Source organism: Populus nigra, chromosome 7 (assembly GCF_951802175.1).
Source record: "Populus nigra chromosome 7, ddPopNigr1.1, whole genome shotgun sequence".
NCBI lineage: Eukaryota > Viridiplantae > Streptophyta > Magnoliopsida > Malpighiales > Salicaceae > Populus > Populus nigra.
In genome coordinates, this window is record NC_084858.1 from 17,354,323 (window position 1) to 17,370,422 (window position 16,100).

Consider the following 16,100-nt stretch of genomic DNA (forward strand, 5'->3'; position numbering starts at 1 on the left):
TCTAACTGGTATATGGAATTTAATGTCTAAATCAGATGTGATATAACATTAATGTCACTCAAAATGCTTTACAGTTCAAGGGTTAAAATCAGGAAAAAAAATTGCTACTAGGCTGGAGCTGTCAAAATATAATATTGACAATGATTTAGGTGTCTATAGGACATTAAAGGATAAAATTGCAATTCTCGTTTCTTGTTGTTTTTATTTTTCTTGAGAAAAAAAAATTTCTGAACTAGGAAGCCAATTGCTGGGATAATGGGAATGAAATTTTAGAAGTGGGTTAACCTTTATTATGCTACAAAGCAATTTCCAGAGGGTGCTTTGTCACATCATGGTTCCTAGTTTGATGATAGAATCTTCGGTTGTATCCGTTATTTTAGGTCAGATTGATGTCTTTGTTCTCAGTCTCTTGTTTCATAAAATTGTTCTCCGTAAAAAGAATGGATGCGTCCATTATTCAAGTATTTTCTCAAAGCGGTAAATCGTTCCAAAATGTTTTTTTCTTGCCTCGAAAAGAACATGGCTACACGATCCCCATGGCTGCTCCTCATTGGGTAGGAGATGAAATGTTATGTGGGCAATCATGGTCGTGTGAGCAAATGATCTAGTTAAAATATATATTTTCGCACATATTGATATTATGATGCCAATGGTTGTCCCTCTTTGATTACATGGAAAATTTATCTTGCAGGCCAGAAATCCTCATTCAACAGCATACATGTATCTTTCCCACCATATCCTTGCCTCCTCGTTGAAATCCAACATGGTATATATTATAGCCTGTACAAATAGGAGAAAAAAGATTGCATCTACGAGTAAGCTAATGTATAAGAATTCTTTTTGAAAGAAAATTCAGAAATATTCATTCGGAAATGATTAGGCCTTGATTATCATAGAATTTCTGATAGATGATTGTGTTAATTCGAACTCGGGGTTTAACGACCTTGTAAAGGAAAACCCGGGCATCTGAAGGGCCGAGTTGATCATCATGGTTGAGGCAGTCGCAATTCAAAGCACGTTCGTATTTGTGCTGCATAACATAACATAGATTAACAGATCGATTACTCACTAGCTAGGAGGTCAGCAGTAAATTGAAGGAAGAAATCAATACTTGATTATGCAACCAGTAAAAACTACTTTTCAAGATTCTGAGAGCTATATTTTTCTTAATTTTACAAAGCCAATTATGAGAAGTTGAGGTTTCTTGATTCTACAGATTTGAATCTATATGTGATGAGCAGTGGTAGGTTACCTAGTTATTTTATTTCTTTGACTAGATAGGAAGAAATGAGCATATATGCCAAGATTGTCGACCTTTGAATTCATTTTGATGAAAGTTAGCACCCAAACATTTGCATGCATTTTGGAAGTTGTACCTGATAAATGAGAATTTCCACTAATGCCATTTCCACATTGTATGCAGGCTCAGGATCGTTCTTATACTTCTCAAATGCTTCTTGCAGATACCACACTGCTTCTTCAGCTTCCCCATATATCATAAGACGCACTGCGTGCTTCTGCAAAACATTTTGTGGATAACAAATTTAACCTTTTAGCCTATTCAAGAAAATTCAGTGCCTCTTAAAAATAGAATATAAAAAACAGAGAACAGAACGGACTTTGAGCCTAGCTAGAATTTGACATATTTATTGTGCTGGATATTCATGGTCTCAATTATGTTCTTGTACTTCCATTCAGCAAATCGGCGCCTTTTTTTTAGTTTCAGCCGGTTTACGGTTTTGGCTTCTGTCATTGCCATAGTTTTAAAACCCGGTTCAGCCCGACAGGTCGATCTAGGAGCTGGCCGACCCAAGGCTAGAATCAGACCGAGTTGAAGAAAAAACAGGAGAAGAAAAAACCCGGTGTAACCCACTGACCAGGCGGGTTGACCCGGCAAGACCCGATAAAAAACTCGGTTGCAACCTATTAATTTTTGTCTTTTTACTAAAACAATGTTGTTTTGATTTTTTTTAAAAAAAATTAATTCTGGTAACCCGGTCAAAATCCGGAACCCGGGCCTTAAACCGGGTGTAAAATCTATGATAATTGCTCGCATCCTCTCTCTCTCTCTCTCTCTCTCTGTTCGAGATAATAGAAAAAAATTAGTAGCAAAAGAACTTGAGTAGGAAAAATAGTCATGCAAAATTGTGTTTCACTATATTAAAATAAACTACTTTATATCGAATAGGACTTGCGTGCAATTGAGGAGGAAAAATACATAAATAAACTATTTTGGTTGATCATTTTTCATTAAATTGAAGGTGTAGTAAGAACCGATATTGACCTAATTATTTGGTATGGATATCAGTAGAAGTTTTATTTTTTTTTTAAAAAAAAAGTTAATGTAATATGGAAGATTAGCATTTAAGGGTGTTGGAGAAGAGAACCTTGATCTCTTTAACCTGTTCTATTGAAGGATTTGGAGGCGGATCAAAAGTTGCAATTGGGCTCACTGCATCGGTAGAAGCCAGGTCCGATGTCACATCCAGGAATGATTCGAGTGCCAGCTTCGCAAGTGATGATGGATGTTCTTCTACTTGAGGAGCTTTCTGATATAATTCCCTAGGACCTGCAATGGCTTTAGGATACATTCTGAAGTTACCACCAATTATACCAAGAGCAAAAGCCAAAGCTACAGATGCCCCCACTGCGGCTTTCACAATTTTGTTGTCGCAATTGTTTTCATTTCTTGAAGGGGTTGGAGACCTGTCTGATGATGCGCAAATTACAGGACGGAAGAGATGCCCAAGTTTGTGGCGTGTATAGCAACTTGTAAGCGAAGGAGAACTAGAGACAAGGCTTAAATGAGGTTTAGTCCTCCGAGGAATAATGCTGACAGTGGAAGGTATGCATACAAGCATTGAAAGTGGGTTTCCATTGCCAACGCAAAGCATTGATGTCATGATGGTTTGCGTTTTAAGAGTTTCAGAAAACATCCTTTGCTGGTTGAGCTTTAAAAGGAAATAACTGAGAATAATGAAAGTACTCAAGTTGTGCAAGGAAGGCATCTCTGAGTCATAATTGTCAGACGTTGCAAGTATTTAGCTGGCGAAGCATAATTATATCAGGCTGGTAGATATTTAACTGGCGAGGCATAACTTGAAAGATAAGAATTTGCCAAGAACATTCACATTGATATAGGTAATATTTGTTCCTTCATATGGAGGAGAGGTATACATTTTGTCCTGGTTCTCAATGGGTGTGTACGCGTGCAACTTTCTTTACCCACCTAACAAGGAAGAAATAAGAATAATTTGTTCTTCTCAACCAAGCTTTTGTTATTGTTTTTTTCTCTCAGTATTCACCTTTATGAATTATCTCATATCATTTGCATCACCACTTCCCGGATTGGAAGCAATTCCACTAGCATATGCATCGTTAGGAAAGATTTTCTTTCCCACAGGCAGTAGCAAAACCATAAATTGATAACAATGCCTGTTTTCAACTTTTCCCTGAAGAGAAACCTAGACGTACACTTAGAGAATTTCTTTAACAGCATCACTGTAAGGAATAAATATGGAGCAATGGCGGCGACGGCAACTGTAATTTTTGCCAGCGTTTACATCGGATGGGCTTATGCAAAACGTTCATGTAAGAAGCAAAAAAAGAAGGTTCACGCTGTGTTTACAAGATCGATGTCTGTAGGAGTTCTCCATGGAGGGAAACTGGCCTTGGAGAGAGTGATTGATTATCATCGTGCCCGAGCAGATGAAGCGTCACTTAAATCAGCTGAAATTGAGTTACAGGATTTACTGATAGAAGAACATCCTGATTTCGTAAAGCTACAGGTTAGGCTTCTCCGTTAATTTAATGATATTTTTGCTTTCTGAGTCTTCAATTTTTGTTCAAGGCACGGCTTACCAGTATCTTTAAGGTTTCCCCATTACATGTGACTAGAGCACTGTTGCAAGGCTGGAAATGAGTGGAAAAGAAGCAGTTGCGGTGGGAATACTGGAAACACAACTGAAAAGTGCTCGAAAGGAAGGGAAATCACATGTAGCTTATGAGATTGAAATGTTGCTTGTCGAAATGCACATCTACCAGGTGCTGCTTCATTCATTCCTCGTACTCGCTAATTATATATATATATATATATATATATATATATATATATATATATATTACATAAACTAATCAGTATAGTATTGATGTATTTACGCATCTCTCTAGGGAGAATTCGAGAAGGCTTTAGCCTGCGAATGCCTGAGTCATGAAGAAATTTCTGACGCAAGACGTCCTCTATATAAGGTGAGGACATCTTTTTCACAACCCTCATGACAAACATGCATTATAAAAGAGAATTGCAGATAAATTTGGGGAAGAACAATTATATCTAAATAATCAACTAGTCCATAAATCTTCGAAACTTAAATTAACAAATAGGACTGAAAATAACTTTATATTATTCTCTATCATAATATATGCCTTTAATTAAAACTAAATTCTTTTAGACTTAAATAGCGTATCAACTACCAATAGTTTATAGTATCAAATAAGTTATGTTATCTACTAATAAATAGTAGATTGCTTTCTTTTTTTTAAAAAAAAAACCATCAACTAATGTAACTCAAGTATTCAATGATCACTGGGACAAGAAATGATCGAAACTTATTGGATTATATTTTGCAGTATTGTATATTAATACCCGTAATTGTGAATGTTTATAAAACACTGCTCTTGCAGGCCATCATTTATATAATGTTAGAAGACCCTGGGAAAGCCATGAATTGTTGGGAAAAATTCATGGAAATTCGAATTCGCTTCCAGTCTCCAAGTTCACACCAAAGCCAGCTCAACGAAGCCGTTACCAATTTCAATGAGTTTGAGAAAGCAGTCAAGTTGCTTAGAAATGATATCAAGGAGGCCCACGGGAAGCAAATTAAGCCCTGAAGTCCAAAGAAATTGTACATCTTACCTATATACGCTCAACTTCTTCTTATTCTTTTTATTTTATTTTTCCCCTTTTTTAAGGTTTGTTTGGCATATTGTGTGGTGATATCGGATTGTTTCAATGACACTTGAGATTTTCAACTTCACATCCTTCGTTGCTTTTTCTTTCCTCTCATGCAACTTCATTTGTAAGGAATTCCTAGAAGGACATCTCTTCAATTTTCTAAGTTCAAATAAGAAAAAGATAGACTATGATATAAGATACTAACCGATGGGTTTTCTGAAACATAATTATGCAATGAAAATAATAAATTTAAAATTTTTTAAGAGTTTCAAAGATTCCGTTAGAAAGATCTAGAATTGTTTAGAGTTTATACGAATATTACTTGAAGATCAAATGTTTTTTTTGGCTTCGAATAATTGCTTTAATATTGAGTTGTCGCAAACCACAAGTCATCCAATAGTACCCGGTCTCTAACAATAATCCACACGAACCACCTGTCAGAAATCTCCTAAACCTTTTTAGAAAAGAGGAATTGCTATACCTTTGAGTGCTAGCTCTTTTCTTTTGTGTTTTTCAGGTGTTCTATAACTTACATAGTTTTTGTACTATGTACTACTTGTTATACAAAAATAAAATGTATAACATTTTATTTATAAGAAAACCTGAAAACTCTATAAAAGGTAAAATATCAATCTGCCACCTGAATAATATCATTCATAAGGATAATTTTAAAATTTTATTCAATAAAGTCCCTACTGGATTTTTCTAAGTCTAGAATTGTAATTCTCTGTATAAATTACAGTTTAGTCCTTAATTTCTAAAATTTATTTATAATCAAATCACACTTGATTAATCATCACATTTTAATCTCTAACCAATAGTTCTTATGTGTGTGACTTATTAGGTTCCCTAATAAGTTGACCCAAATATAAATAGCAACCTTAAATAAAATATGATTAAATAAATTAAACAAATTCATTTATTATCAATTCAATAATTGATTGATTTATATTTGAAGATCAACTACAATGTTTAACAGCCTATCATGAACTCCAAATATTAGGAAAGTCATAAATGATTTGACTTAACCTTTTAATGATCATTAATTTCTGAGTGTAATTATTATTCATTTATCAACAATGTTTTGATTTAGATATTATAGCATGGAGTGTATCTACTCTATCAAATAATGTTTGTTCTCAACACCATAGTTATTGATTCTTTAAATAAGATTTGAAATTCTTTCCAAATCTCATTCTATCTTGCGCAAGGATTTATAATCAAATACAATTTGACAAGAGATAAAATATTTTTTCTAATTCATTTAGGTGATGAATCCTCTTTTGATTACACAAATATCTTCATATAATTCATTTTTTACCCATATTTGTTTGTTTGTTACCTTTGATTAGGACAATATATAGCATAATCAAAATATAAAATTCCTTATATAAGATAACTTAGTGATTTTAAGTCTAATGATCAGTTACAAAACCGTCACGTGAGTCTTTCCATAGACACAAGTGATATCTTTATATAAAATTATCATGCTGATCAATTCATTGTACATGTGATCTAGTAAGCACCTATATATTAATTGTAGGTATCCCTCATACCTCAGCTTATGAAAACATTTTCTTCCTTTTTATAAAGGAAAGAACATAATATGTATTAGTCTTATAACTCTAATTAATATTTAGTCTTAATAGAGCATTGACTAGGAACATATAGGACAAATGCTTTAATGCAATAAGAATATCATAATTATAATAATTTTATAATTTTTTTTGCAAAGCATTTTTATCCTATGAACTTTATCTTTACTCTAGATTTATTAATCAAATACTTGATTCATTAATAAAATATTTGATAAATATTAAAGATAAATAATTTTTTTATTAATAAATTAAATATATTTACATGAACAAAGTCAATTATACGTTTAATCAACCAATTGACTACAAGGCATGTACACTAACACAAACATGAGTGTGGGCAACTTTTAACATAGTGTATAAAATAAAATGTCAACCTAAAGAACTTAAGAGGGGGTAAATTAGGTATTCTAAATTATGTAAACTTCGTGGATATAAAGATCCAGAAGCCTGCAGTCAAATTGACCCTTTTAGGAAAGTTAAATGCAGGTTTGTGATTGAGCTTGATAAGTTGTACTAAAGCACCAAGACTATAGAAATCAAACCCCTACCAAACACCTATAAAGAGATGCGAACAAGAAGTATGAAAGACACAATTAAGCTTGGTTAATTCTTTGATAATCAGAGTAGTTCAATTAAGAACCAAAATAAGAGAATTTCCTCTCACACACATAATAGATTATTTTGAAATCAAAGCTTGTTCAAAGAAACCTAAATACAAACTAAATAACCCTATTTATAATAGGTAAAATCACCCTAAATAATTCTGGAAAAAAAATAATAAAAGAGTTCTAAATAAAATAGAAAAAAAATCCTAAATCAATTAGGAAACTAATACAATTCTTGTTTAGTAGCTTCTAGACCTAATCGAAAGGCTTTCGCGATGTCTAATTGGCCTGAAATTTAACCTAATATAAAACAAGGCCTCTGGAATCTTTAGATAAATTTTCAGCTTGATCCAATAGTCAAATAGAGAATTATGCTTGTTAGAATAAAATTCTGCATTAAAAAAAATAAGCCTCTAACTACTGAAATTAACTAGCTCATTTAGTAGATGGATCATGCCTCTCATTTATATAGATTAAATTGACTAAGGTCTAATCATTACTTGTTAAAGATGTAGTCTCCTTCAATTTCACCTTGGCCCAAATACTTTAAATAAGTCTATTGAATACTTCTTAAAGCTTTTTTTGCCTTTGACTTTGTAATTAACCCATGTGGAACTTTTAATGGATCTTTTAGTGTAGTTTGAATTGCATCATCCCCTCTCTCCTCAAAAGGATCTAACCTTGAGTCATCACCTACATCAAACAAAGAAAGATTAGAAATATGAAAAGTAGTAGTAACACCATACTCACCTGGTAAACTTACTTTATAGTCATCATCATTAATTCTTTTAAGGATTTGGAATGAACCATCTCCTCATGACATCAACTTAGATCTTTTATATTCAGGAAACCTCTCATTATGCATATGCACCCAAATCCAATCACTTGGTTCAATGATAACTCTTTTTCGGCCTTTATTAGTTTTGAATGCATGTTGCTCATTCTTTTTCTGTATTTGCCACTATACACTCTCATAAAGAGTCTTCACTACATGTGTTTTTCCATTTATATCAAGACTATTCCTTTCATCAATAAATAAATGAATCAAATCCAAAGGAGTTGAACGAAAGCTATAAATAATTTTAAAATATGAATAATCCGTCGTAAAATGCACATTTTTATTGTATATGAATTCAAAAAACAGCACACAATCTTTCTAATTCTTCAAATTTTTTTGAATGGTAGTTCTTAACAATGTAGTCAAAGTTCTATTAACAATTTTAGTTTGACCATTTATTTATGGATGACAAGTAGTAGAAAATAAAAATTTTGTTTCTAACTTACCTTACAAAACCTTCCAAAAGTAGGTAAAAATTTTAACATCATGATCAACAACATTTCTACGAACCCCAAAATATCTCATTAATCTGCCCCCATGAACAATCAATTCATGTATAAAAATAGTAGGTACACACAATGTTTTTTCCTTAAATGAATACCCATCAACCCAAAAAATTTATCAAATTTTGAATTCTCAGAAGCTTTATATACTTGGCCAAAAAATCATCATCAATATATAAATCTTCCATATACTCAAATCATACTAATTTAGCATTTAAACTTGAAAGAAGTTTATATCTTCACGATAGTATATCAACTACTATATTTTCCTTACATTTCTTGTATTTTATCACATATGAGAATGTTTATATGAACTCAACTCATTTAGCATATTGATGATTTAACTTCATTTAACCCTTCATTTGTTTTAATGATTCATGATCTGAATGGATCATGAATTCCTTAAGCCACAAGTAATAGTGTTAAATCTTTAATGCCTCACCAAAGCATAAAGCTCTTTATTAGAAATAGGATAATTCAATGTTTCACCATTGAGGTTTTTGCTAAAATAAGTTATGAGTTGTTTTCCTATATTAAAACAGATCCAATACCTATTCCCAAGGCATTACATTTAATCTCAATTTTTTATATAAAATCAGGTAATTATAATAATAGAGTTGAAATCAATTTCACTTTGAATAAGTTAAATGCATGCTCTTGCTCTTGACCCCATTTAAATCCTATTAAGTTTTTAACAATCTCTGTTAAAGGTGTAGCTAAAGTGCTGAATTTTTTAACAAATCTCCTATAAAAACGCATATAGGATCAATGCAATTCATCTAACATATTATGAAGTCTAGGAATTGGATGTCTATACTTTACTATAATATTATTGATTGCACGATAATCAACACACGGTCTCTAAGTCCTATCCTTTTTTGGTACTAAGAACACGGGAACTACACATGGATTCATGTTTTCTCTTATGTAACCCTTTGACATTAGCTTCTCCATTTGCCTTTAAAGTTCCTTCGTTTCATTGAGATCACTTATATAGGTTGGCTGATTAGGTATTGTTACTCTTGGCACGAGATCAATTTGATGCTTAATTCTCGTAATAGATGGCAACCCACTAAGAACCTCATAAAAAAAAATACCCTCAAAAGCATGCTATAAGAAAAACTTAGGAATACAACGATCAAGTTTATTAGTGTTAAAATATATCTTCTTATATGCAAATAAAATTATAGACAGTCTTAATCTCACTTTCTTTTGTATAAACACTAACATGTTTTTTTATTTTTTTTCACATACTTTTTTTTCTTTACCCTTTTGTTTTTCTATCCTTTTTTTTTCTCTCATCTCTCGGTTAAAACCCTTTTTTTTTCATCTTGGACAAAACTATTCTCTTAAGGCTCTCATGATTTTCATTTTTCCTCACATCCTCACATGATTATTCTAAACTTTCAACTTCCTTCTTCAGTCTTATTTGATCTATATAAACCTATCTAGGTGACAATGGTATAAGTGTAAAAAAATTTCCATTCTTTTTAAGAAAATATTTTCTTAAACCCATAATGTTTGGCCTTCCTATCAAATTCTCAAGGACACCACAATAGTAAATGAGTAGTATATATGTATAAAAACCACAACACATAATACCTAATCCTTAGACTTTCAACCAAAAAAGAAATCAAAGTAACTCTTCCTTTCCCACATTCATTTAATCATTCAACTCTATAAGGTCTTTCATGCTTAATAAGTACTTAAAAGTGAATCTCTATTAAGATTTTATAAAATCATATTACACTTAAAATATCATTAAATTCCCTAACTTAAACACATTTTATAATAACAAGTTTGATAATATAATATATCTTTAATTTATAGTAAATGTTCTGTTTTAAATGCAGGTTTGTAAAATAGGAATACCTTACAATTTAGAAAACTAATTGTTATGTTTAATTATTGAAATTATAATTTAAGTGAAAAGATAAAGAGAGGGTTACACTTTGAGAATAAATCATAGTTGGGCTAGTTCTATTCAAACTGAAACACCACTAACTTTTTAAAAGTTACCAACCTCGGATTTAGATGTAGTTTAGCTTCATGGAAAGCTAAGATGTAGGCCTAAAACATTCATGAAGAGCCTAAGACTCAATATTGTCATTTTTAAGTTCAAATCTTAGCGATCAAAGATAAGTTTTTGTCTTGCTTTTTAGACATTATTCGGTGTTCAGCCCATATCTAGAGTCTTAGAAGCCCAAATAAGCCTATTCTTATTTTTATTTTTTTGGAAAACTAAGACAAATATCTATAGCTTTCAAGCAGACTATTTGTACAAATAATCATGTTACAACTGACGTTTTGTACATCCATCAAATCAATTATTAGCCACCATTTCAATAGTTCTAAATTTTAGCTTATAAAAGGAGGCATTTTTCATACATTAAGACAACTTGGTTTTCAAATCAAGATCCATGCTCTTATTTTCTTTATTTGCATTTTTCTTTGAATTTTATTCATGTTATATTCTCATTAATCTCTTGTTTATACTTATAATTTGTTTTATTATGCTTAGTAATTATATCATTACTATGTTTTTATCTTGTTTTTTTATGTTTTTTTTCTTAACTATATTTAGTTAAGTTTATTTTTTTCAAGGTAAAAAGATTACACTAATTGTGTAAGAATAAATATAGTACAAATTCAACATGGACTTTAATGTTTAAATTCAAGAAAGTTCGCTATTAACATGTGTTATAATTGCTATCTTAATCAATCTTAATACCTTTCTTGTTAAGAAGTGAGTCTTGATTCGTAGTGTACAATCTTTGGCACAATAAATACTTAATTCTCTCATAGCTTACCGCATGGAAAAGTAGCACCTCTGTTATGAAGGCACTTGTGAGGAAACGAGTAAAACACAACCCTATACATCAAATGAAGGCATCTACAACCTTAGGAAAGATCATGACCTTCAAGTTAAATTTGCATCTTTAGCTAGAAAAGTTGAGGTACTAGAATTGCAAAAGAGTGGTCATTTAAAATTTGTTCATGAAGTTGTGTATCAAATCTGTGAAACTAATGAACACTCAACCAATAATTGTCTAATTTTTCCATCTTTCATGGAATGTCTTCATGAATAAGTCAATGCTTTAAATAGTTTCCAAAGGTAAAATCCTAATCCATACTCATAAATGTACAATCATAGTCGAAGAAATCATCCAAATTTTAGTTGGAAGAATAATAACAATAATGCATAAACTTCACAACCATCCTTTCAAACACATCATAATTTTAAAATTTCTTAAGGATATATACCTCTTTATGTTTTCCCTCCTAAAAGAAATCTTAAGGAAACATTACATTCATTCATTGAAAAGAAAGAGTCAATCAATGCTCAAAATGCTCAAACTATTGCAAATTTGAAGAAAAAAACTCTTGAAAAATTCATATTTGCTTTTAGTTGTCAGGAGAAAAGTAAATTTCCTTATCAACCATAGTAAAATACAAAAGGACAATACACTAAAGTGTGGGCAGCTCAAGAAACCAACACATGATCAAGTCAAATCAGTAATGACTCTTTATAGTGGTAAGGCTATTGAAAAACCTATTCTTAAACCTTATATAAAAAAATAATGAATCAATCTTTAAAGATAAGGAAGAGGTCGAACCTGAACATTGCAAAGAAAAGACTGATTCCCTATCAATACTTTTGTTTTCTCATGCCATAACTAATCAAAGGAAAGTGAATCACAATTCTAAAACTTTTGCAATTTTCAAAGAGGTAAAGATCAATATACATGTTAGCATAAAACTATACATTTGAAAAAATAAGCCCACTTTGCGTATAAGTAGGAAAATAAGTTGAATCTATAAGTCTTATAAGAAATAAGGCTTAAATATCTTGAATCAATTCATTAAATGCCTCTTTAACCTTCTTAACTCTTGAACTTGTAATAGGCCTAATTGGCACATGTAATGAATCCTTTGAGAACTTTAATCATCATTATGTTTGGATGTTAACTCGTATTTGAAAGACATATTTATTTGATTTTGTGATTTTGATCTTCTTTATATATATATATATATATATATATATATAATTCAAAGTACAAATAACATTAAGCTAAACTAGAAAACAAGTTGAAACTTAAGACACAAGAACTATAGTAAAAATGAAATCAAAGACCTAACAAAAAAATAAAACTAGACTTAAGATATAAACTAAACTAGATAGATAGATAAAATCTAATTTTAGATCCTTGCTTTGATATCAACTTATGTAAACCTAATGGATATAAGGATCTAGAAACCCATTATCAAATCGACCATTCCCAAGAAAGTTAAATTTATGCTTGTGATTGAGCTTGATATAATGATAACTTGTATCAAGATACCAAGACTTTAAGTAACCAAACTCCCACCCAATGCCTATAAACAGACATGAACAAGGTATAAAAAATGCCACAAAGCTTGATTAATTCTTTGATAAGTTAGTTCCATGAAGAACCAAATTAAAAGAATCATCTCACAATCACACAATAAATCATTTAGAAATCAAAGTTTGTCCTAAAAATAAAACCTAAATACAAGCTACATATCCTTGTTTATAATAGGTAAAAACATCCTAAGCAATTTTAAAAAAATAATAAAAGAGTTCTAAATAAAAGAGAAAACTAATATAATTCTTGTATAGTACCTTTTGTACCTTGTCACAAGACCCGATCCAATGGTCATATTGAAAATTATGGTAAAATTATAGCTCAATCCAATAGTCGAATTGAGAATTGTACTTGTTAATGTAAAACTGTACATTATAAAAAAAATAACTTGAATCCATAAGTCTTGTAGGAAATAAGACTCAAATATCTTGAATTAACTCATTGAGTGTCTTTTTAACCTTCTAAGCTCTTGACCTTATGATAGGCCTAACTGGCACATGTAATGGATTTTTTAGTGTAGTTTGGATCACATCAATAAACAATAACAAAAAGAAAAACAACCAAATTTCTCAGTATTAATGTAATAACTAGATCAACAGAATGCTCTAAAGGATGAAGACTTGAAAATACTTTCTTAAGTAGAACTGAGTGACCATAAAGGTTTACATCCATAAACATGGTAGTCACATCACCATATTAGCCAACTATCTTATTTAGATAATGAATATGAAGACAATATAGTAGAAAAGATAAAGATTTTTAAAATTGATTAGTCAAAACTAGTGGTTGATCAATAGTTTGGGCATACATTTCTTAAGCTAGTATTGGCTATGAGTCGCCATTTAAATCCTCTGTACATCACGATAAATCTCAATAGTGTACCGGCATAAAGAGTTTTTGTTGATAATGGAGCCTCACTTAACATTATGACTTGGTTTTTTATCACTAAAGTTAGTCATAACAAGGCATTCGTGATCCTATAAAAAATGGTTATATGAGATTTTATAAGAGACATAAAAGACACTAAGGGTATTACATGTGGATCTAACTATATGGTCCAAAACCTTCAATGCAACTTTCTTTATGGTATAAGCAAAGATAAGTTATAACAACTTGCTTTGACAAGAATAGACACACACTAACTTACATGTGTCATCATCCTTATATCAAGATTTGATGTTTTGGTTACTAAATGGATCAACCAAGACAGTTAAAGAGGATGATAAACTATTTATGGTTAATTTAAGAATGCCAAACAGATGGTTATATAACCATGACTTAGGTCTAGTCTTATTAATAAAAGTAGATAATATTGACTTCTAAGTAAAAACATAATATCCATGAGGCAATTCACAACATATTTTGCTAGGCCAAATAACCTGCAATTGAAAGGAAATGGCCAAGATTTTAAAACTCGGGATTAAATAAGTTATTATAACTCAATAATATTTTGCATCTAATATCACGGCAACCCAACCTCTTTCTTAAAGAAACAACCTATTTGTGTGTGAGTGGGGGGAAAGTCTTAATTTCTTGAAAATGAGTCTCTACTTAGTATTATGATCACTAAAAATCTTAACTAGTCAATAAAGATATATGGTAAGGGACTAGTTATACTAAAAGAAGACATTATCATCTTAAAACATATTACTTGAGGTAAGCTTCAATGCTAATCTTGTCTTTTATTCCTAACAGTTTGTTGTGCCTAATCTATTAGTGGTCTATCTATAAGATGATAGTGAATTTATTGTAATGAGTTAAACCTTGATTGTTAGTTTAAACCTATTCATTTTAAAGTCATGTTTATTTTTATCACTCTTAGTTTTACTTTTGGATAACACTTACTAAATTAACAATTATAAGGTTGGTCACTTTTGATCATAACCTATGACTAATTATCGATCAAGTCATATTAGTGAATGATTCATGAGTCTATGCTATCTCATTAAACCCGACTCAAATCCTAGAAAAGCTCTTTAAGAGGTGCCTTAATAAGGGGTTTCACTCGTAATATTTGTTGAATGAAGACTTAATACTTCTGATTCATACTTGGATGTAATTAGTGAATATTATACTAAAATCCTTAATATTTCTAATTTTTATCAATGAATATTAGACTAAAAATTTATTACTCCTGCTTTTTTTTATAGATAAATATTAGACTAAAATTTTAATATTTTCAATTTTGTTATTGGTGAATATTAAACTGAAAATTTAATACTCCTGATTTTATTATTAGTGAATATTAGCTTGAAAGTTTTATTAAGGATATGTTAGTCCTCTTAATATCTAGTGCAATGACTTGTATTGAATCCATTTACCTAAAATTATCAAAAGTCAATGAAAAAAAAAATTGAAATGGGTTCTTAAAAAACCAAGATGGGTTTTTTTTAAGATTTTAGAAATGTCATCCAAATGTGCCTTTTAATGTGGGTCAAGCTACAATTTATAAAGATTGTTTTGCTTGAATTATGATAAAGAAAAGTGATCTAACATAGAAACAAAAGTTCTTATAATTGATAAGAAGGCTTAGTTCTGTTTAGTGTGGGAGTTCTCAGTAGATTTCTGTGTGAAAACTCTCAATACAGTAAATTAATCATTGTTTGTAAATTAGTATGGATTCATGTGATTATTAACATAGATATAATAATATAGTTCAATTTATAATGCAATCTCCCTTTCGGAATTAAGCTTCTATTGTGTATTTTCTTCTTTTTACAAGGTAAAAATGAGATAGGACTTTCTTTCTTTTTTTGTTTGTGTGAAAAATCAAGCAATTAGCAAATAAACTATTCATGCTAATTTCTAAACAAATTGATATGTAAACCTTTTGTCGGTTGTATAGCATTATCTACCTTTGACCAAACGGAGCAAAGCCTTTAGACAAAAGACAAATCACCAAATGAAAATCATTCTCTGTCGGTCAGGTCTAAGCTTAGCAAACTATAAAACTAACATGTTTTCAGGGACTAAGAAAATGCAAGCCCAAGCCAAGTAATTTTCCATCCAAAATTGACACTCTCAAATTTGATTTCCAAATCCAGTGGACATTAAAAAGAGAAAAAAAAACAAAAAAACAAAATTGCATATCTATCTTCAAGCTAAGCATCAAATTCACCTAATCCAAACCAACAACATCACTTGTCAAAGCGAAACAATCATGGCACAAAAAGAGCAGACATCACATAAATCAATCTCAGTAAAAAAATTGAAC

General features: G+C 30.8%; 2 protein-coding genes across 3 annotated transcripts; one reads left to right on the forward strand and one right to left on the reverse strand.

Moving 5' to 3' along the window:
- Positions 1 to 592: 592 nt before the first annotated feature.
- LOC133699167 (uncharacterized) lies at positions 593 to 3,037 on the reverse strand. 2 transcript variants are annotated; one of them, XM_062122325.1, is made up of 4 exons: positions 2,403 to 3,037; positions 1,377 to 1,517; positions 944 to 1,030; positions 593 to 780 (listed from the first exon to the last, which is right to left on the reverse strand). In XM_062122325.1, the coding sequence occupies exons 1-4, from the start codon at positions 3,006 to 3,008 to the stop codon at positions 703 to 705; spliced, it is 912 nt and encodes a 303-aa protein (XP_061978309.1). In that variant the 5' UTR covers positions 3,009 to 3,037; the 3' UTR covers positions 593 to 702. The 2 variants fall into 2 exon arrangements, with proteins under 2 accessions (XP_061978309.1, XP_061978307.1); XM_062122323.1 differs by having other exon boundaries at positions 2,388 to 3,037.
- Positions 3,038 to 3,214: 177 nt separating this feature from the next.
- On the forward strand, positions 3,215 to 5,036 carry LOC133699973 (uncharacterized). The gene is made up of 4 exons (XM_062123522.1): positions 3,215 to 3,788; positions 3,898 to 4,044; positions 4,171 to 4,248; positions 4,684 to 5,036. The coding sequence occupies exons 1-4, from the start codon at positions 3,432 to 3,434 to the stop codon at positions 4,888 to 4,890; spliced, it is 789 nt and encodes a 262-aa protein (XP_061979506.1). The 5' UTR covers positions 3,215 to 3,431; the 3' UTR covers positions 4,891 to 5,036.
- Positions 5,037 to 16,100: the final 11,064 nt, after the last annotated feature.

Excerpts from the sequence above, each read along its gene's own strand:
- LOC133699167 (XM_062122323.1), bottom strand. The coding sequence starts at position 3,008 with ATGCCTTCCTTGCACAACTTGAGTACTTTCATTATTCTCAGTTATTTC. Across the intron at positions 1,518-2,387 it reads AACAGGTTAAAGAGATCAAG|AAGCACGCAGTGCGTCTTAT; the intron begins GTTCTCTTCTCC and ends AATGTTTTGCAG. Across the intron at positions 1,031-1,376 it reads TGGAAATTCTCATTTATCAG|CACAAATACGAACGTGCTTT; the intron begins GTACAACTTCCA and ends TATGTTATGCAG.
- LOC133699973 (XM_062123522.1), top strand. The coding sequence starts at position 3,432 with ATGCCTGTTTTCAACTTTTCCCTGAAGAGAAACCTAGACGTACACTTA. Across the intron at positions 3,789-3,897 it reads CTGATTTCGTAAAGCTACAG|AGCACTGTTGCAAGGCTGGA; the intron begins GTTAGGCTTCTC and ends ACATGTGACTAG. Across the intron at positions 4,249-4,683 it reads CAAGACGTCCTCTATATAAG|GCCATCATTTATATAATGTT; the intron begins GTGAGGACATCT and ends CTGCTCTTGCAG.